At 42.0% G+C, this 21966-nt stretch overlaps 1 protein-coding gene across 1 annotated transcript in view; it reads left to right on the top strand.

The window, feature by feature from the left end:
• Positions 1–21966, top strand: part of PDE3B (phosphodiesterase 3B) — a 90570-nt gene that overhangs the window by 48608 nt on the left and 19996 nt on the right. Inside the window, exons 2-8 of the mRNA XM_075187602.1 lie at positions 14425–14475; positions 15644–15892; positions 16666–16808; positions 17266–17372; positions 18431–18626; positions 20488–20576; positions 21384–21526. Of these exons, the coding sequence (XP_075043703.1) occupies positions 14425–14475; positions 15644–15892; positions 16666–16808; positions 17266–17372; positions 18431–18626; positions 20488–20576; positions 21384–21526 (978 nt within the window). The remainder of the gene's footprint in view (positions 1–14424; positions 14476–15643; positions 15893–16665; positions 16809–17265; positions 17373–18430; positions 18627–20487; positions 20577–21383; positions 21527–21966) is intronic.

The following is a 21966-nucleotide window of genomic DNA, read 5'->3' as shown; positions in this document are numbered from 1 at the left end:
CCCACAGTGCGTGAGTCTGCATGGCATAGTGTGAAGCTGCTGGCGTGGCAGTTTGAATACTGGGCCCAAGTCGGTGACTCCAGTGTGGTGGAATTTATTGCAGTTTATGGGGAATTAAAACTACTAAATCATATAAGGGGCCTATTTAGCCAAGGGTAGACCCCGCCAGATATAAGCTTTGCCGCATCTCAGGATGCCGACAGGAGAGGATATTAAGGGATATAAATGCTATATTTATTTAAATAAAACATTTCTTTCTAAATATTTTTCATTATATTTTGAATTGTTTTTTTTTATTTTACGCCTAGTTGAATGGCTTCAACTGCGCACGTGTATCCAGAGCGTGCTGGTGCAGTGTCCAGCGACGCTGTAATAATGTGCTTAGTGCTGTCATCCAGTATCGCCGGGAAACTGAATATCATAGTAGCGCGGCCATAATAGATTTTCTCTCTATTCTATGGGCAGCAATAGAAAGTCTTTGTTGTTGTCGCATCACAGTAAATATGGCCGTTAATGAGTAAAAGAATGGAAAGTGTAATCTGCGCAGCTCGCCCTGGCTGATTGATGTGGGCAAGTAGTCGCAGCGGGTGGAGAGATGTAGCTGGGAGATTCCTGGTAGATAAACAGGATCCAGTGTTGTTGTAATGTGATCTCCCGGCAGGAACTGACATCTGCGCTAGTAGAGACAGTCTCGGAGATTTAGGTAAATAACCAGCAGCGCTCTCTTTGTTTCCTGGGATCTCGCCGCTGATGCTGCTGTTGGTGTCTCTTCCAGCAGCTGTCTTATTGGAGGTGTCTCTCAGTGACTGCAGTATGTGAGCGTAGGACAAGGCAGCCTGTTCCTCTATCTGGGAATAACTGTATTTTCCTTAAGCCGTTTGCTAAACTAAGGTTAGGCCGAGATATGTTCTCTGTTGTGAAGGTCGTTAGGCTGAGAATCACTTCTTAATTAGACCTTAGCATAAAAAGCATCGCAAACATTTGTTTAATACGTTATTTTGCCGCATGCTGTAATCTCTAAGAGCATTAGGAGGAGTCATTAAGGAGAAGATAGTACGTTTTCTCCCGGACAGACCATGTTACACTGCAAGGGGTGCAATTTAGTTTATTATTTTCCACCTAAGAAAAATACTGGCTGCTTTTTCATCTACCAGACAAATACTAGATAGCTTTATTTTTACCCTGAAACTTAAAGTTTATCTAGGACATGCCCTACCCCAGCTATAAATCTATCCCCACATTTTACATTTACCTCCCCTCCAATGCAACATGGTTTTGCCCAGATGCAAAGTTACTCCTTTTTTATGCTTTGCTCTCCTTAATGACTCGGACCTCTGAATTTGTGTATAATAACTATATATATATTATACATCTAAAAAAAACAAACAATACAATTCTGAGAGTTTTAGTTCCACACTGTTCTTACTGCTCCAATGTTTTGGTGTTTGCCAGTATTGGGTGTGATTACCGCGTGCCTCCTCCCCCCTTAGTGCCAGCTGTATGGGCATTGTCTGGGCAGCAGCTCTAGGCTGGCACATTTACAGGGAGGTAATCTGGGAAAGAGGGGGCTCCCTACAAGTTTACACCCCATTATTCTGCCGATGACACAGTTACACACGATCCCACCTGGGCTGCTGCCATTTGTTACAGATTTCATTGCAGTCGTTATGTTTCATTCAAAGTTAAAAGCAAAGCGAGAACATTTCTATGAAGTGAACACTTTTTAGAGCTTCATTTTCCATTACGTTCCAGGGAAACTATGTTCCACGGGGAGATTATCTGTCCTTGTTTCTCTGTTCTCTGGTGTCGCTCGTCCTAGCGGTCTCTGAGCTTCGCCACGCTGCCAGCGTGGTTCTTGGGTGCAGGTTTATGGCGTTAGGACAGTAAGGAACTACTCGAGCATTAAGGTGGGCACCGAAAAATCCCCCTAGGGCTATTCAGCTCTCTGTCACCCCCAGATAATGGGCCACAGAGCAGTTTAGGTGGATGAGGGCCACAATTAATGTGTTATTTTCCAGCTGGGCTAATAATTATCATTCTGTCCGAATACAGAAAATTTCAATAATTTACAAACACAATGTGGCCCCGCTCATTTTTTGTTGCTTCCCTTATAGGTGCACAGAAAAATGAATGGAGATTCTTAATTGTAGAGGATGGAAATTTGCGCAGCCGGACGTGTTTGGCGATATCTCCCGCTAAGAAGAGTTTTTTTTATTTTCTAAACAAATAATTTCACATCGTCCCTGGGGCCGCTGGACGCTGTCATTAGAGTTTGTATTAAGCTATAACGGCAATCGCCAAATCCATTAATATTGGTCTAGTCCAGTGATCGCTAACCTGTGACACTCCAGGTGTTGTGAAACTATAAGTCCCAGCATGCTTTGCCAGCTATCAGCTAGTTATCTACTGGCAGATCATGCTGGGGCTTGTAGTTTCACAACACCTGGAGTGTCACAGCTTAGCTATCACTGGGCGTCCCAGGACCCTTCTCTGTAAAATATCATCTCTGGGTCTATTTATGTGTTTGAAGCTCTTGATTGTTTCTGTCTTGGCTTCATCTCTCCTCTGGGACATACGTGTGATTATAAACATATGCTTAGTAAGTGGTACATGTATGTATATTGCTGTTACTATGATAAGTGATTAGTCTGATGGGGGGGGGGGGGGTGGGGGTGTCTCCCCATCTGTGACGTCCATGTCACACTCATGTCACACTCGCTTCCCTGAGGATAAACTTTGACCTTATGACTGAGCCATTTAATCTGCACTTAACTTCCAGACCCAGAACTAAAAATACTTCTCCAAGTGTCCCCAGGTTTGGGACCTGTGGATCCCGCAGCCTGACAGATTGGCCATTGTCCCAGCTCTCCTCTCTGCCAGCTGGATTGCAGGTGGTTTATTGCACCAGTACTTAGAAATTACAGTATAGCTCTCCCCCATATAATTAGGTGAATCCCTTAATGATACCCTTCCTAGGACTCAGCATAACGTAACTCCTGAGCTGCTGTCAGTATCTCTTATCTCTGTCCCATCTTATTCCTCTGCAGATGTCTCTGCAGTCATCAGAGATACATTTATATTTTGCAGGAGTTTCAATAGATATAAAGCTTGTTCCCCCATCAGGATACACAGAGCCCTAGTGAGCCCGGGTTGTGTTTGCGGTGCTGATAGCTGCAGGAAACAATAGGTTGGAGATGTGATTGCAGACTAATACCTTACATGGCCTGAGCTGGAGGAAGCAGACTGGATGGTGCCTGACAAAATATGTTCCCTGTGTCTCATACAGACTTGTTTGGAGACCTGTTCTCTGACAGCAGCGATGATCCTCTTACCCGGAGATGTTGTAGAATTCCGGAGCCTCCATCCATATTAATAGAGACGGCTCCTGAAAGGTAGACGCCAGCGGCCCTGAGGTATCGCGTAGACGTCTCCTGACGTGTTCACCAGCTCTGGTGTAAGAGAGGGGCACAAGTGCCCCCAGCAACCAGAAAAATAATAAAATATATATAATATATTGGGAATAGGTGCAAGTAACACATATTGCATGTAGCTCCCCATAAACACAAGGGGCCTGAGTCATTAAGGCAAAAAAGGAGTAAATGTTCTCTGGGACAAACCATGTTTCAATGCAAGGGGTGCAAATAAGTTTATTATTTTGCAGATAAGTTAAATATTGGCTGTTTTCTCATCTAACACACAAATACTTAATAACTTTATTATTAAAATGAAATTTAATGTTGATCTAGGACATGCCCTACCCCAACTATAACTCTGTCCCCACATTTTAAATTTACCTCCCCCTCCAATGCAACATGGTATTGCCCAGGTGCAAATTATACTCCTTTTTTATGCTTTACTCTCCTTAATGACTCAGGCCCAAGGGGTACAGTTATAATTCACTGCACAGGTGTGACAGGACTACAATTCTCTGGCTGACCAGGGATGATGGGGGATGGTTTTCTATATCCAGCCCCCCATGACTGAACAAGGGATACATATTCCACTATTCTATATGTATTATACAGAATCATTGACATTTCTTATCGGTTATTCGTATATTAATGGTCAGTGGTGGATTCTATAAAGTGGAGGCAGCCAAGATTCATGACAATACAGCCTATTAATTGACCATGAACTAATCACATGACTGAGGCACGAGGCATTTGTTGTGGCGTTGATAGATTACATCCTCATTGGTTCACCCATAAAATGGTTTCGTCCATTGTTTCTATTTAACAGGTGCAAAAGAAACCATTAAGTGGGATTCACAAACGTTAATTCCTAAATAATTCTGTATTGTTTTCTTGAAACCTTAACATGATATTCAGTCATTTATTTACATATTTATCCTGTTTTATGAACTATTTCAATAGTTACACAGAAATGCTAAGAAATTATATAGATAGATAGATAAATAATATTGATTCATTTTAGTAAATGAGTCAGTAATTGAATTGAAACAACAAATAGTTATATTAAAGACCTGTAAATGTTACGCACAGAACAGTCGTATAACAATAATGTGGACAGAAGTCATTTTAGTGAAATAAATAAAAATGTCTATTTCCAGAAGAATAAAAATCTTTCAGAATATCACAGTATGTTTATGCAGGACAAAAATCTATTAGTTACAGACTGATTGTGACAGTTTTGTGTAATTCTATATAACCGTCACCTTGATGGCTTGAACCTGACGTCCGTCAATCACAGGAATTTCTGCTCATTCTGCCCCTTCCCCTACAGAATCCTTTTCAAGCTCCTCACTCTGACTTACAAGGCCCTCGCCAACTCCACTGCTCCCTACATCTCTAACCTTATCTCTATTCACACTCCCTCCCGCTCACTGCGATCGTCCAACGATCGTCGCCTCTCTTCCCCTCTGATTACCTCCTCTCACGCACGTATCCAAGACTTCTCCCGCGCCGCTCCCCTCCATTGGAACAAGCTCCCCCGCTCCATCAGAACTTCCCCTAATCTGTCCTCTTTCAAACGAACATTAAAAACCCACCTTTTCCTAAAAGCCTTCCAGTCTCATGCCTAAACTCCCACCGGTCGGCTACCTCTCTTTCTCATCCCTTCTTCCCTTCCCCAACTCTGTCTCCGTCTCATCCGTCTGTCTGTCTTCCCCTCCTTTTTAGATTGTTCGCTCCTTTTGAGCAGGGTTCTCCTACCTCCTGTTTCCATCACTTTTAACTGCACTCTCCAGCTACTCAGCTCACCTCCTCTCAGTCCCTCTGCCCTCTGTCTCCTCTCGCTTCTCTCCGCTCCCCTCAGTGACTCTCAACCTGTCATCCGTGCCCACCCTCTTGGGCCATAGTACCTGCCTGTACTCACTTTTCCCCTCCCTCCCTCTCTTTCATGCTGTGCCTGAGCCCCCAGAGTTATAGTGCTTACTGTTACTTGTACTGTGCTGTTTCACCTTGTACTGTGCCATTGTTTGTCCTTGTACGGCGCTACGGATACTTTGTGGCGCCCTATAAATAAAAAATAATATAATAATAATAATAATAATTCTTCTCAGATTTCAGCCTTTTCGTTGTTTTTGCAGAGTCTGAGAGTCCTTCCATACCCCGATACTGCTCTAGTCCTGGCCGTCACCCCCAACCTTAGTCCCTTTCTGCTGGATAAGGTTCCAGATTCCACGTTACTTGTCATTAGTCAGGACAACACTCGCTATAATCTGACTCCATTTCCTGTGAATTAAACTATTTAACAAAACCAGTAGCGTCCCGTCGGCCATGAGCGATTCTCTTGTATCTGCTCAGTGTCTATCTCACCTTACTAAACCTGTCTCGTTCTTAGGGGAGAAACTCTGTACATTTAATTCATGTTTTCCCCCTGACTTTTTTTTTTTTTAAGTAAAACTTTAAAATAAAACGAATGATTCAATTAAACCACTTCTGTCTCACAGCGCCGGGGTCATGAGCTCAATTCCCGACCATGGCCTTATCTGTGAGGAGTTTGTATGTTCTCCCCGTGTGTGCGTGGGTTTCCTCCGGGTGCTCCGGTTTCCTCCCTCACCTCAAAAACATACTGGTAGGTTAATTGGCTGCTAACAAATTGACCCTAGTCTGTGTGTGTGTGTGTTAGGGAATTTAGACTGTAATCTCCAATGGGGCAGGGACTGATGTGAGTTCTCTGTACAGCGCTGCGGAATCAGTGGCGCTATATAAATAAATGGTGATGATGATTAAACCCCTTCAAGGGCTGGTACCAGGGCAGATATTCAGGATATCCCTGATCAGCCACAGATCAGGAAACTCTTCACTGACAGTCACAGGGAGTGACGGTAAAATGATAATGCTCATTTTATTTAAATGATGGAGTTTGAAAAAATCATGGAGGTCACTGTATTGTAGCGAGGTTTATACTGATCTCTGATACACTCAGAGACTGATAATATCCCCCAAACTAGATTTATTTAACCCCTTACATGCTGAAGCATTGTTGCTGTTCTGGGAAGGCGCTGTGTTTAGTGTCACCTTCTGCAGTTCCCACATTATCACATTTCCAGTTTTCCATTCCGTGTGTCAGACTGTGAGAATGGAACATTTGTGGGGTTGTTTTGTGTCCGCTAATCGTAATTAATGTTCTTCTGGATGTTTAGAGACTTTTTCCTGCCCGTCACCTCCCACATTATAAATCCAGGTGAGTGGGGTCACTGAATATGAGGACCTGGGGTGTGACTGCTATTTGGGGGCAGGTTTTATATTGTCCTCATGTGTAATGGACCCTTGTTGATGTAAGTTGTACAGTAAGAGAGAGGTGGGAACTGACGGACAGATTAGGTGAAGGTTGAAATACTTGACTGACTTTATCTGTTAATATAACGTCTGCAAACATTAACTAGAGGCAATATTTAAATATAGAATAATTATATCTGTTATAGCGCACAGGTCATACAGCTGAAAGTTGTTGTTTTTCTTTTCTGCTTAACATATAATTGTTTTTCTGTAATAATGGATTATCTCTGGCCTAACCCCAAGGCCTGTTAGCGGATTGAGGTCCGTGGTCTGTCCTGTGGCCTGTCATGCTAATTTGCAGAAGTTTAATCACCAGAGAACATGGATGTTGTATAAACACATTGGGAATCCTCATGTTGGATCTGACTGTGCCTGGTGGTTCTGGCATGCAGCGCCATCTAGTGGACATTAGGAGGTACTGATACAGAACATAACTTTTTATAAGTATAACTTTGTTGCAAGTGAAAATATTGTCCCATGGTTGTGGGCTGCTACATTTAGTGAGATTTTAGGCTGAAGAGAATAATCATTCACTGACTGCTGTAATTAGCTTTTATATCCCAGGCTTTATTTTATGACAAGCTTTGGTGATGTGTTCATGTGACAGTGAAATATGTTAATTAATCTACTTTCATTAAATATCTAAACTGTAATTATATTGATTTTAAAAGATATTAATGGAACAGAAAGAGGCTGTCTAGTTGCTACAGTCCCATGACGCTGGCTCGACAGTTGCACAAAACCTCATAGCCCGTCTTGGTATAACTGAAATAATAATTTTAATACTGTTGTCCTTCCTTTTATAACGGCAGCTTAACTGTTTACATGCAATTGAGTTGTATTAAAAACTATGGGGCAGATTCAATAACGATCAAAGTCCCGTAACAACCTTGCGCAGGTGATAGTGTGCACTATAACGGCAATTGTGGTACATAAATTGTGAGGTTACTATTGATTGCACTGAAACATGGGGCTCAGTGTAGGAGACGTGTGGAGTTAGCAGTCCATCCATGTCATTGCCTCCATCACGCATCATTTCGCATGTAACACGGCAGTAATGTACTATGACTATCAGCAATTACCCCCAGGTCACGTCTCAGTGAGGCTGAGCTTTGTCCCCAGTATATATTATACAGAGAGAAAATCATAGACCCAAATTCTCTCTGTCGTATCGCACAAGTTAAGGAAGTAGTTAATGTCTCAATTTCCTCTATATCGAGCTCCCCAAAATTTCCAGTGAGTATTGTAACTTTTGGCTAGCAGTAAGGGCCTCTGCGTCCACTGTCTGCTGTACACAAACACTGTCTGTACCTAAATGTAGTATATTATAAACAGCATGCACCTATGATAAATACATCTAATAGTGTTTATTACATTTACTCATCTATCATATTAATAGTTCATTATCCATATAGTGCTCGATTTAACCCAAAGGATAACACTGTAGTTTAAACTAATGTGTCACAAAATATAGGGACGTTATTTGAAGGTTCTGCAAAAAGAATGTCAGGCCACGGTTAAGGAAAGCTGTGTGTAACCTATCTACTTGTGAGCTGGAGACTGATTGAAGAATGTATGAATTGACTTTGAAAATCTTAGAGGTCTGAGCTTTTTTCATATTACTATTAACCTAGTCGGCAGCTATTGCAGTGTTTTGTTACTTTGTTACAGCAATATCTCTGCTGTTTTTCGACAACAGTTAACCCTTAGTGCTCCAGTGAACCTAAATCGTTTCTAGTTACATTTGCGCGTATGCGCTGGGGAATAGGGTAAAACATGTGAAAACAGACCCTCGCTTTGAATGCATTTTGTTGGCGTTTACCCTGTATAATCTACTGTACGTGTAGCCTGGCGTCAGCGCATCAGAAACCGCTTGTGTCGTGTTCGAAGATTTTAAATACTGCATTTCATAATGCAATGGTCGAAACAAATCTGGTGTCTCCAGGTACTCCCTCCCCTGATACCCTCCTTTCACTCTCCTGGTACCTTCCGGTCTCTTTCTCTGTACTTTGTTCCCTGGCTCAATTCCCCCCTTGTTTAATATAAAAATAAATTCTATGGAGTTTTTCATTGTTTGTGTCCTACTTATTCAATAACTTTGGGAAACACTGATTTTTTTGGCATGTCAAAAAAAAAAAACAACACAAAAAAACAGAAATGAGAAGTTCTTGGTTCCCTAAAAAGTAACCCTGTAAACCAGATCCCTAATTATATGTAACTTGTAGTTTTGCAGATAGTGGATTCCTGGGTTCAGTCTGGATCACTGCGTACAGCAACTTTCTTTGTCACAAATGGAAACTTATCTTTTAATATAGTAATTGCATTCATTTATAACTAGGTTATTTAAATCAAAATAAAAAGTACACATTGCATATATTATAATTTACATTTCTCAATATATGTATTTATAGTACGTATATGTATGTGTCTCTGTTTGATCTCCGTCATCTGGTTATAGCAGCAGTTCAGCTGGAACAAGGCCGTAGAACAATCTGTTATAGCTTAAAGCTGTGATCCCCCCAAAAATGTATTATACATTTACCAGCAAGTTTTTTAAATATGAAGCTAAATCTGATATCTAATAATCCTTTTTCTAGGAGGTACGCCCATAATCCCATGTTCCCTTTGTGAAATGCTCTGACGGGAGCAGTGTGTCTCTTTGGAAAACATTAAGTTTCTGCTTGTTCCCGGGACAGTGCAACCTGATTTCTGAGTCTGAGCCAGTCAGTCACCAAGCTCTTCGGTGGTCATTTGATGACAGAGATGATAGGGGGCGGGGCTTTATTCTAGGCACCTTGCTCACTACATCTTGTCACGTGACTGTGGTTTCCATGGTAATCGCATGCCAATTTGCAAACTTTAAATCGTTAATAGCAGCTTGAATGTAGGAAATTAATAACAACCGTATGCGTCCTCTTACAGACCATGAAATACACCTCATTTAACAGATGATTGTACACTATAAATTTACCATTTATTTACATGTTATAATATCAGCGGGATACAAACATTGGTTCCTTTGTTTCGCCTCTGAAAGGTCATTTCACTGTGTTTTTCCTCCAGAGATTGATTGTCACAGTGAACGCTGTCTGATGTCATTGATTTGTCATTGGCTTTCTGTGCCCCACTTAATGGCAGAAGAGATTTTTGGCTTCCCTCCACGCTGTCGCTGTGACCTCCCCCCACCAGTTTCTCTCTGCGCCTGTTCTGGGGTCTGTCAGAGAGAGAACTGAATGTACAAGACAAGTGTGATCAGGGCTTTATCCACATTCTGCTGGCCCAGACCGATGACATTCCAGCAGAGCTCCGTCTACACGTCCCTGTGCCCCTCGTGTGCGACCTGTAACAGGTCTTATAGCAGCGGATAAGCTCAGGGATGCTGAGAGTTGTAGTTCTACAAAACACATGGCTTCCCTTTGGATGACTTTCAAGGTCTTTTACAGACGACACTTAGTTTTGAGGCTCATTTTAAAGCATAAAGTGAATTTCGTTTTAAAGTCTATTAACAGCACTTGTAACAAGTGAAGTGTTTCAGATAGTTACAGAATTGTGTAAATGTGATTAGACAGCAGAGCATCATTCACATTACAAGAAACAAGTTGCATTTGGCTTTAAGTGTAGGATGTCCTGACCGCTTCCCACCAATAGTAATCTCACATAACGCTCCGCGCGGTTTTTAACGGCTTTGAAACCGTGAGATTTATTAAAGTTCAAACCGCACATAGAACCGCATTACGGAGTCCCCCGGAGCAGAGATGTCGGAGGTGCGTTTATATCTCCTGCTCTGTCTGTACAGCGGCGCACACAGCAACATCCGACTAATGGAACAGTGTGTCCGACCTCGTGTGCAGAGACCCTTTTTCAACAAGCAAATCACCAGTAATCCTCTATCAGAAGCACCTGGATCTGATCTACCCCCTGGGGCATTTAAAGTGGTCTAACACCTTTAATGAGCACTTAATTAATTGGCTTTTACACACCATCCTGCAACTTTTACTAAATGCTTTGTTTTCTGTCTGTGTTTTGCAGCCCTGCATTTATAGAATTGGGCAGAGTTGATATACTTGTGTTACTGTAATGTGACACAGCTCTCGAGTGTCCTACGCTGTGTTATCCGGAGGTTTTGCGCAAGGTCCTGTGACAACAATAATTAGTCACGTCATTTACATCCAAGTCTGGGACAACAGTAGGATTGATCCCACATATGAGAAAACCATCACTGTAGCTCCTATGACTGTGCCCCTGTAAGGGTAAATAGACTGCCCCCCCTCAGTATACCTAAACAGTGAAGAGACCCTTTTTAACCTGTAATCAGCAGACCTCCTGCATCATCTTATATTGGTGGGAAATTCAAAATCACGGAGATGAAGGTGTGGACTGAATGTGCCATCTGATTGGACCAGAGGATTCATGACCAGTCCAATCTGGTGATGCATACACTGCCCACGCCCCGTCTGTGTTCAGTCCATGCTGCCAGACGTCAGCACTGGTAATATTGAGGGTCCCCCAAACCTTGCACCCTGAGTTTATCCATGTAGGTTTATCAGACACCTGTGAGGGGTGCAGGGGGCTGTGCAGGAATCTCAGGGTACTTCTGGTCAGACAGGCAGGAGATGTGAGACTTTGTATAACGTTACACTAAGCCCCACTGACGTCACTGAGCCAGATAAGATCTCTGCGGTTTCAGTGTCTGCCGGAGGCTCCATCTAACCCCAAACTGCTGTAAGAATCACTACCAAAAACCTACTGTTTCCTCCAGCGCTCAGACAACCTGCATGTCCCAAGCTGTGTGAGCTGGCATGGATTGCTGGGACTTGTAGTTCAACAAAACACATTGGGTACTTCTGAATGGCTCTCAGTGAAACTGGCAGCTTTTACAAACTACACTTAGGCTGCTCATTTTGGCTCAAAATATAAAGTAACTTGTTTTAAACTTGGTGAAAATTGAATAAACTTTACTTGTTACCGGTGAGTTATTTCCGTTGCAGATTTTGTATGAATGTCAGTAGTTCACACAGCGTCATGTACATGACGAGAACGTTTTTTATTTTTCTTAGATTTTTGGATGCACTGACTGCATCACAATGACTGTAAATCCCACGCACACTTTGTGGAGCATAGAACGGCGATGGGTTAGAGAAAGATTACGGTGTCAACAAATATTCTGCAGAAATTCTGTAGTTGGTACAGTTACTGGTTTGCACAAATGTCGACGAACAGATGCAGAAAAATGAAGTTGCAACGAGTTTTCTCTACTGAAACTGTTGGTGCATCAACTCTAACTCTAAGCTCACCCCCCAGTGAATTCCAATAATATAACTGTTCGAAAATAAGTGAAAGATATTTTGTGTTTACGATATGTTGTGAGTTTGCAGTAATTGTTATTGTCCTGTAACTGTACATTGATGAACCAGGGGGTCTTCAGTCCCACCAGTTATAATGATGCCTCCTTGGCCGGCGTGATGCTACCACTTACGCGCTGCATGGTACCTGCGCTACCAAGCAGCGCTACCAGGCGCACAGTCCCACGGTCCTTCATAAACAGCGGCTCGGCTTCCAAAGTAATAAACGCAACATAAAGCGTTACGGAATATGCAGGCGCTATATAAATAAATGATGATGAAACCATCTTGTTAGTCGGCTCCCTGATCGATGATGAATACAACAAAGTCTGCGCTGAGGGATGTTCATCCATATTGGAAATTATTTTTCATGCATCATTTTTTTTTTTTTTAAATTTGCAGTTGTTCAGCAGCTCTGCCAGTGGAGATTATAATGACAATCTTTGCCGTTAATAAAAATGCTGTTTTTAAATCCCACCGGCAAAATCGCTTTAAAAAAAACCCCGATTGTTGATAAATAACGCTGCTTCTCTGACAAAGGGGTATATTTAAGAAATAACGGTAGTGCACTATCGTGCACTTGCCATGTAAATTAGTCCACGAGGTCTCCTACTCAAAGTTATTAAAGGTGCATGGATATCTGCTGCTTTGCACTCCTTATCGTTTTTGCGAGCAGTCACCATACAACAGTATGGTGACTGCTCTGGCCGCAATCTAACAAGTCCCCCAAAAAACTTTTTTTCGGGAACTTGTTGTGAAGCTGGCGTACATTATCAGAATTGAAGAAATCTAATGCTGTCAGCTCTGCTCCGGAGAGCAGAGCTGGACAGCGCATGTGTGGAGGGATCACATGATCCCTCCCTGTCACTCAGCGCGCTCTCTCTGCAACTATCGTTGCAGAGACAGAGAGGAGATCTGTGTGCGCATGTGCAGTTCTTGGAACTGGACATACGCAATTGAAGAATGAAAAGGAGGAGAAGACCCGGAGACAGCGCTTCCGAAGAGGGGGGTAAATATGATTTTTTACATCACAGAAACAAGCAGTTTTTCGGAACTGCTGTTTCTCTGCAGGGCTGTACATAAATGTGAAAAATAGTTCAATCCTTATCATTGCGATAAGGATTGAAAACTACTTTTCACTTTATGTGAATATTGATAAATGTGCCCCAAAATTACTTTAAAGTGATCCTGCCTATAAAATACATAGCTGGCGTTAACGCGTGAGAAACAGGTCGTGCCGCGTTCTACAGTTTTATATGCGGTGGTGGGAGGAGCCCATTGGAAATCATTCAGCTTAATGCGGTTTGTAGTGTGAAGGAGCCCAAAATGTAACTGAACTAAGAGCCACAAATATAGGTTCCTTCATGTTAAGCGCTGTGAGTAGCGTGTGGGCGGTATATGGGAGGACGGCTGTAATCTGTATTTGGTTTGTGCAGTTTCTGTAGACTTCTCTCATACAGATATTACCGGTGTCACTGACCTATTGGTTCCTGTTGAGGTCAGTGATTGGCTGTGTATATAGATGTACAGCAGCTGTCGCTGTAACATTGTGAACCTGATTATATTACATCCATCTGAATTATTATCTCTGTTTTGAGCACAGTGTGGAGGGGGCAGCCCTGGGTACATCACCCCAGGTGCACATTGTTGTCTTAAAAAAGTTTTTTGTTTTGAGATGAGTAAAATGTGTTTAATGTCTGTGTCGCTCATGTTTTGCCCGGAATATTTATGAGAACGATTTATATTGTCGTAGAGTCTATAGAAAGTCGTCTGTTACAAAGTCAATATTTATTCCTCCATTTCCATATTAATTAATATCTTCAGTGTTTCTTCCTCCTCCACCCAGATAATTACTGACACATTGAAGGATGGAAACGTGGCCTTAACTAGTTCTTAGGATTGTTCCTCTGTCTGTTCCATAATCTAACATGTTACAGCACCGTAATCTCCTCCACTTCCTTCACTAGTGAGTGCAAATAAAACGTCACATTATATAGTTACATCGGGGCTCTGGATTAAAGTTTGACATTATCAGAAGAGAAAAGGGAACGACTATAAAAAAAACCAAAAAAACATTTTCTTAAAGCGCAGAAAAAATTATTTAAACAAAAATCCATAAAAAAAAAAAAATTAGGACAAAAAGAATAAAATAAAGACTTAATATCATTTTGTCTAAATCTGTACATCTTCCAAGGTTATAATCCTAACAATGTTCTGATTTCTCCCCATTCTGTGGGACTGACACAAAGTTGTGGTGTTTTATTCCTCTCACTTAAGGAAACGTTTAAACACATAATGTTTTATAGAATATTCATTTAATGAAGCTTTTCTTGTTTTAGATGATCCTTTGGGATTGGGACCTGAAGCACTGGTACAAACCCCAATATCAGGTAGGTTTATGACGGTTTGTTTATAAATGAGATCATTGAAAATTTGTGTTTCTTACAAATTATTCTTTTAGTTCAGAATTATTCTATTTCTAGAATGCAAGACCCAGATTATTGGGGATAGATCCATTGAAATCCTCATGTAATTAAGGTATCCTGGTAAACGGAGTTCTTAACATGTAATATACAAACCCAGATACAGTTACTCAGTAAGATTCACCTCATTATTCCATTTGGGGGTAAAATATTGTAAGAAACCTATTTGAATTCTAGAAGCATAAATAATCCTAATCCATAACTGGTTTGAATATGTTGTATTGTACTGTCCACATAGCGAATATTTATCTTGCGTGGTATTGGGAGGGGGGGGGGGGGGTAAGTCTCTGTGAGATGAATATTTTGTGATATATACAAACATAGATATTGGCCCCTACATAACAAGTAGTCGCAAAATTTTAAAATAAACATATTATATTAATATACTAGAAGTAATATTTTCTAATCAATCAATTCACTGTTTAAATATTTATTAGAAAAACTATCAATAGATACATTGTTAACCTTAACGTTCTCTGCCTGTATAAAAGTTTGCATCATGTTTACTGAAGTCTTTCCATACTTTGAATATATCTCTAAACAGGATAATAAAGCAACTAGATTAGATTATAATCTACAATATGGACGTCATCTCCTCAGGGCCAGAAATTTACATTTATAAAACCAGTGCAGAGAGAAAACAGCGCAGAAATTGCGCAGAGCTTGTTCTTTTTAAACTACAAAATATTTAATAGCATTTGTGCAATTTTCTTGTTTTACTATTCTTGTGCCCCGAGACATGAAATGAGGGCATGCTTTTAATAGCCCTCTATTGCTAATCATTATACTGTAACCTTGGTGTTTGCGGTGGGATTTTTCAGAAGAACCACCAGCTCCCCGGGTAGTGTAGAAGCTGTGCAGTGCTCTAGAAGTGGTTGTTTTTGCAACATTATAGAGCGTTGTTTTTAAAAATGTTATACAAATTTGCAGATAACATGCAAAGTTTCATCAGCCGCAGGTTTTATAAATGTTTCTCTTAGTATGGAATTAATGGGGGAGACCATACGAGGTTGTTGAAAATGTTGTCATGATGAAACAGAAGTCATCTTGCAGTAATTCTCCTTCCTTCTTCCAGAATGCTGGGGGCGGAAATGGAGTGGATCTGTCTGTTCTGAATGAGGCCCGAAACATGGTTTCCGACCTTCTGGTTGACCAGTCCCTGTCCACACAGGTCTTGTCCTCACTCCGCAGCATTAACAGCTTAATGGGGGCATTCTCGGGCTCGTGCAGACCAAAAGTAAACCCATTTACCCCCTTCCCCGGCTTCTACCCTTGTCCTGAAATGGAGGACCCTATGGACAAAGGAGAAAGGAAGTTTCACAAGGTAAAGATTGTAATGTTCTGTCCCATATATTTCTATTTAGATGTTACTATATACTGTATATATCTGTATCTTAGCAGAATATAAGATTTGTGGACTACTATCTCCTGTTAAATCTTTCAGGGAATTGTGCTTTGCACTGCTGTCTTTATCATCTAGTGGCTTCAGTAACATTATAACAGGAGTCCTTCTATTACACAACAGAGTGTGCATAGAACATATGTACTTCTAACAGAGACGTTCTCTTCTGTTTACTTTGTTTCTGTTGGGTTTTAACATGACGTAGAAGCACTGAAAATGAAATTCTTTCAATTTCAGACATTTAAACACAAGTTTCTACAGGTTTATTTGTAAAGGTTGTAAATTTTGCCTTCTGCCCTGTAACTGCGTATAAAAGACGTGCCTGGGACGTGTTTGGGGTCCCAATTGGGTCTTAACATCTCTGGTAACAGAAAAGATCACCATATTGGGAATTCAGAGATGTAGAATACTGAAATTTCTGCTGTGCTGCCCCCTGATGGCTGAACAGAGGTTCTGCATCTTCTTAGACTCTTGGCTGATACATGTTTGGAATGTTATTATTATTATTGCTGCTGTAGATATATTGTGCTAACTCTTCCTGCAACACTGTACAGAGTAATCAGAATATATATGGGGCATTATAACAATATCTGGGGGTACATTAGAAATCATGAACATTGTGTGTAATCCCCCTTTTTGTAGACATGAATGCCCCCCCCTTCCTTACTGCTAACTATCCTGCATATCCACTCCAGGGACTGAACAGCCGCAGCAGTCTGCCCACCCCACAGCTACGCCGGAGCTCGGGAGCGTCCGTTCTGCCGCCCATGGAACTGGCGTCCTCTCGGTGGGAGCGCAGTAACAGTAAACGGTCACACCAGGATTACAGCGGTTCAAGGTAAGGAGAAAGTACTGTCGTTTTTAGCAAATGACAGCTTTGAGGGTGCTGAAGCAGAACGAGCGCAACCTCCACTCCTCCTCCTCACACGTGAATGGGCGTAGACTTACGCAGTCTTAATGAGAAGCGTTGTATGTAAATCCCATCTGCGTGTCACGTTCACCAGTAGATGGCAGTCTGCAACAGCGTTCTGATAATTAGGCAAATATCACATCATCGTACAAGAGTCAGCGAACAATATACATCGATGGCTGCGACAGTCCCACAGTCCTCTGGTGCGGCTGGAGAGCACACAGTGACAGCCCGTTGGACAGGCCGAGCAGTAAGCATAGCGAGCAGTGCTGCATGAGAACCCCTTCATTTTGGGTAGGGTTACCCTTTAATCTGGCTGCGTTATGCTGATATGTTGCTGCCTTAAACCCAAATCAATTTCTTATTTATATTGTTTCATTTGTAGCCAAGGATCTTATCCAAATGGACCATTCAGCTCCAACCTGCTGACGATACCAAAGCAGAGATCATCGTCTGTGACCCTGACCCCGCACATGGGCACCAGGAGAGCTGGTAAGAGGCGGGCGAGATCGGCAGAGCACATGTTATTATTTATAGGGGACACGGCTCGGGGAGAACGTGTGCGGAGACGCCCCATATCCCATCAATCTGGGGACACATCATTGTATTCCTGGCTCCCTCTTGGTATAATCCTGTCAGTCCTACAATTCGTGCTCAATATTCATGTTAAACACTCGGATTATATTATACCTCACAATCGTAAAAAACTGAAGTTCGCGTTATAGCCACAATCATTCTAAAATATTACAAATAAAGGTCAACCCCCCAGAATTATGTTGCCCAAAATGTTGAACTAAGGTGCCAAATTATTATAAATCCGTTTGTTACATTGTTACTATCATGTTCTGTACAGATTACGTTGTGCAGCGCTACAGTACATGTTGGTGATTTCTAAATCCACCACAATGATAAATGAAAAATGCAACTGAGTGAAATGCGTCGGGTGGGGCTGCGGCTGTTACTATGTTCAATTAGCTGCATGTGACCTAACTGCAGTGTAGCCGTATATTACATGTATGTTGTGTGTTACATGTGTCACGTTGTATAAGTGCATACAGAGTCCATTATCAATAATACTTATCACTTATTCAATTTTAAAAACTGATACATGTAACAATCACGTCATTGGACTGTAGCTGCTGTTCTATAAAATGCTGTATGTGTAGTGCTGACTGGTCATACGTGTAAATCTGGTGTCACTGAATGTAGTTGACATGTATGCTGTATGTGATTTGTGTGTATATCCTGTGTCTGATGACAGAAGTGAATGTACAAAATAAGCAGAAAGTGAAATACAAGTGACTGTTTAGTTAAAGAAAGTACATTAAAATATAACAATGTATCTTTGGTATAATGTAATCTTATATAATATGACAGCCTAGGACACCGTAGATTGTCTAATTCATTTCACCGAATGAGCTGCGTTACATTTTAATACTTTTAGGTTAAATATAAAATAAAAATGATTTTGTCAGCCCGTGTTACTGGGGTCTGGGCCCCCAGAGATCTCTCACCCTTCATCCTAAGACTGACCTCTTGTTATCTTCCAGGGACCTCTCCTAGTCTGAGCCCAGTGACCTCACCCAGCCACGGATCTGCATTTAACCGATCGCCGGTAGAGTTCCCGGACACGGCCGATTTCCTCACAAAGCCAAGCGTTACGTTGCATAAAGCGGTGGGATACGCGCTAAGTTCTCAGGATTCCCAGCAGCCAATCAGATCATCCTTAAGCCATATTTGTAACAGGTATGAAATACTGGCGGTCTGTCGCACACCGTTACACGGCGCCCCCTGCAGATAGTTATTGGAGTCTCTGATACTAATACAGTGTTAGTAGTTATTCAGACTAATCTGTTCTTGAGGATACAATGTAATGTAATGTACGAGCTGCATTCTGTCCCCACAATGTATATTACTGGCCGGTTGGCTACAATGATCTGCTCGGTCTGCGTCCCGTCATTGCTGCTGCATAGACCTCGCATCCTCTATACCTGCACCTTGGGGTGTATAGTATAAAAGTGGGAGAAGATGGAAATGTCCTTACATACAGTAATGTAACCTTCACATCCCCCAGTGCTTTAAGGAAATAGACATTACTGCAACGAGTCTCCTTATCTTCAGGACAAGATGGCTTCTGATTGTAGAACGCTGTTTCCGTCAGAAACTAATATATAAGGCAGTGAGACATGAGGTGATATAACGTTGCAGAATGTGATGCACATAGGGCGTTCCTCCTCTGCTGTAGAATATTGTGCAGTTCTCTGTGCTCGTACAGCTTCTTCCATCATTATTAACTCCACTAAGATAACACAGAGTTGTATAGATCTTTGTGACAGGAAGTTGGATGTACAAATTATATTTCATACCAGTGGACACCACAACCAATGGGGTAGGATCCTTCTTTCACTTCTCTGTGACCAGTAATGATTAGGCGCTCGATTGGCTGCTTGCTGGCCTAGCCCCGCCCACATCAAACGTCCTCTACTCATGGACACACATGACTCCGGTTTCCTCCGGGTGCTCTGGTTTCCTCCCACACTCCAAAAACATACTAGTAGGTTAATTGGTTGCTATCAAAATTGACCCTAGTCTCTACCTGTCTGTCTCCCTCTCTGTCTGTCTGTGTGTGTCTATATTAGGGAATTTAGACTGTAAGCTCCAATGGGGCAGGGACAGATGTGAATGAGTTCTCTGTACAGCGCTGCGGAATCAGTGGCGCTATATAAATAAATGATGATGATGACTCCGCTTCTCTGAAACACTCTGTGTTGCTGTAATTACTCTAATGACCTGATTGGCTACAGGTTGTTCTTCACCCTACTTACTTCCAAACTAGATAAAGATAAGATGCAAAATAAAGTCTATTTTATTTTATATTCATTTTTTTTTTATGACTAGTCACAAAGCACCAAACATGGACTCTCAAACCTTGCCCCGTATACCCAGGCAGTGCCCCTGTTCCTTGTTCCACATTTCTAGAGCATGTCCCTATTCGTTGTTCCGGGTTCCCAGGCATTGCCCCCTGCCCCTTGTACTGTATACCAGGCATTGCCCCCTGCCCCTTGTACTGTATACCAGGCATTGCCTCCTGCCAGTTGTACTGTATACCAGGCATTGCCTCCTGCCAGTTGTACTGTATACCGGGCATTGCCCCCTGCCCCTTGTACTGTATACCGGGCATTGCCCCCTGCCAGTTGTATACCAGGCATTGCCTCCTGCCCCTTGTACTGTATACCAGGCATTGCCCCCTGCCAGTTGTACTGTATACCAGGCATTGCCCCCTGCCCCTTGTACTGTATACCAGGCATTGCCCCCTGCCCCTTGTACTGTATACCAGGCATTGCCCCCTGCCCCTTGTACTGTATACCAGGCATTGCCCCCTGCCCCTTGTACTGTATACCAGGCATTGCCCCCTGCCCCTTGTACTGTATACCAGGCATTGCCCCCTGCCCCTTGTACTGTATACCAGGCATTGCCCCCTGCCCCTTGTACTGTATACCAGGCATTGCCCCCTGCCAGTTGTGACTGTGTAGGTAGAAGTTTAATCACCATTATGTGTAGACATTGTAATATGACAAACTAATGTTCTCATCTTATCTCTCTCTAGTTGTGGTCACAAACTTTTTAAGCCTATTTCAAACTCAGAATCGCCGGACAGCTTACAATCTGGCACAGAGAACCAAAGTCGAAAATCAGGTGAGATTGGGGAATCCGGGGAGGGGTGAACAGGTTCCTAAATGACCTTTTGAGATTGTTTCCAGATCTTGTCTTTATAAATATAATCCTCTGCTCCGAAGTGAACGTTTCATAGGAAGATGCTTTGGCGTCTATAGTAACTCGTCCACCGGGGAACTTCGGTAAAGAGATCATAAGATAATATTATTAGATTTCCCCTCTAAGCTCAGCAAGTGGGTGATATCTCCACATGACCACACAGAGCTGTCGTTTATACATTTTACGGGTTCTAGGCTTGTTACTCCTCAGTTCCTAGAGTAACATATGAGTAATTATTTCTGCACCTGTGTCTTTAGTTTATTGCGATACAGATTATTTTACAAATTCTGTATTATATTTCATGTTATAAAATAGATTCTTCAGATCACAGAACGGCCTTTGTCCGTTACGTTTTAATGTTTGATGTTTTGTATCTGAGTAACAGCGAATAATATGATTTTGGGTGGATGTCACTTTATACTGGGATAATTCCTTAATTTCCATGAACAATTTCTTATGTTTAAACAAACTTTATATGTTTTATCCATTCTTCTTCCGATTGTGCAGTAATAAATTGTTAGTTATTAGCACCATATATGTATGAAGTTGGTTTCCCCCTAAATGTATATCCCATTCCTCTTCCTCAGGGAGTGTCTAAAACAAGGCCTGAATTAGACGCATGTTGTTGTGGAATTAGTCAGATTAGACCGTTCTGCGTTGTTACAGTAAAACTTTTCAGCCACAAAACAAAGTAATTGAATTGTATGTTTTTCACTTTTGTCTCTGTAGGTGAAAACTCCAGCATTCAGGATGAATCAGTGCACTTAAAGGACAAGAAGCTGGAGAAGCGATCCCAGGTGGACTGCAGCAGGAGGCTGTCTATGAACGATGAACAATACACAGATCAGATGCAGACAGTCCAGCCCTCCGAGGTACCAGTCCTAGCAGAGGCTTCATTCCATCTCCTGCCTCCTTACTAACATCTGGTTATAGGTATCCGAAAATCTGTTCCCCAGAATGTTCGGTGCAGAATGGCAGCACGGTGGCTCAGTGGTTAAGCACATCTGCCTTACAGCACTGGGGTCATGAGTTCAATTCCCGACCATTGTCTTATCTGTGAGGAGTTTGTATTTTCTCCCTGTGTTTGCGTGGGTTTCCTCCCACACTCCAAAAACATACTGGTAGGTTAATTGGCTGCTAACAAATTGACCCTAGTCTGTGTGTCTGTCTATGTCTGTCTCTGTCTGTCTGTGTGTGTTAGGGAATTTAGACTGTAAGCCCCAATGGGGCATGGACTGATGTGAGTGAGTTCTCTGTACAGTGCTGCGGAATTAGTGGCGCTATATAAATAAATGATGATGATGTTCCAAAA

This window comes from Mixophyes fleayi, chromosome 10 (genome assembly GCF_038048845.1).
Source record: "Mixophyes fleayi isolate aMixFle1 chromosome 10, aMixFle1.hap1, whole genome shotgun sequence".
Lineage (NCBI taxonomy): Eukaryota > Metazoa > Chordata > Amphibia > Anura > Limnodynastidae > Mixophyes > Mixophyes fleayi.
This window is presented reverse-complemented; position numbering and strand designations above follow the sequence as displayed.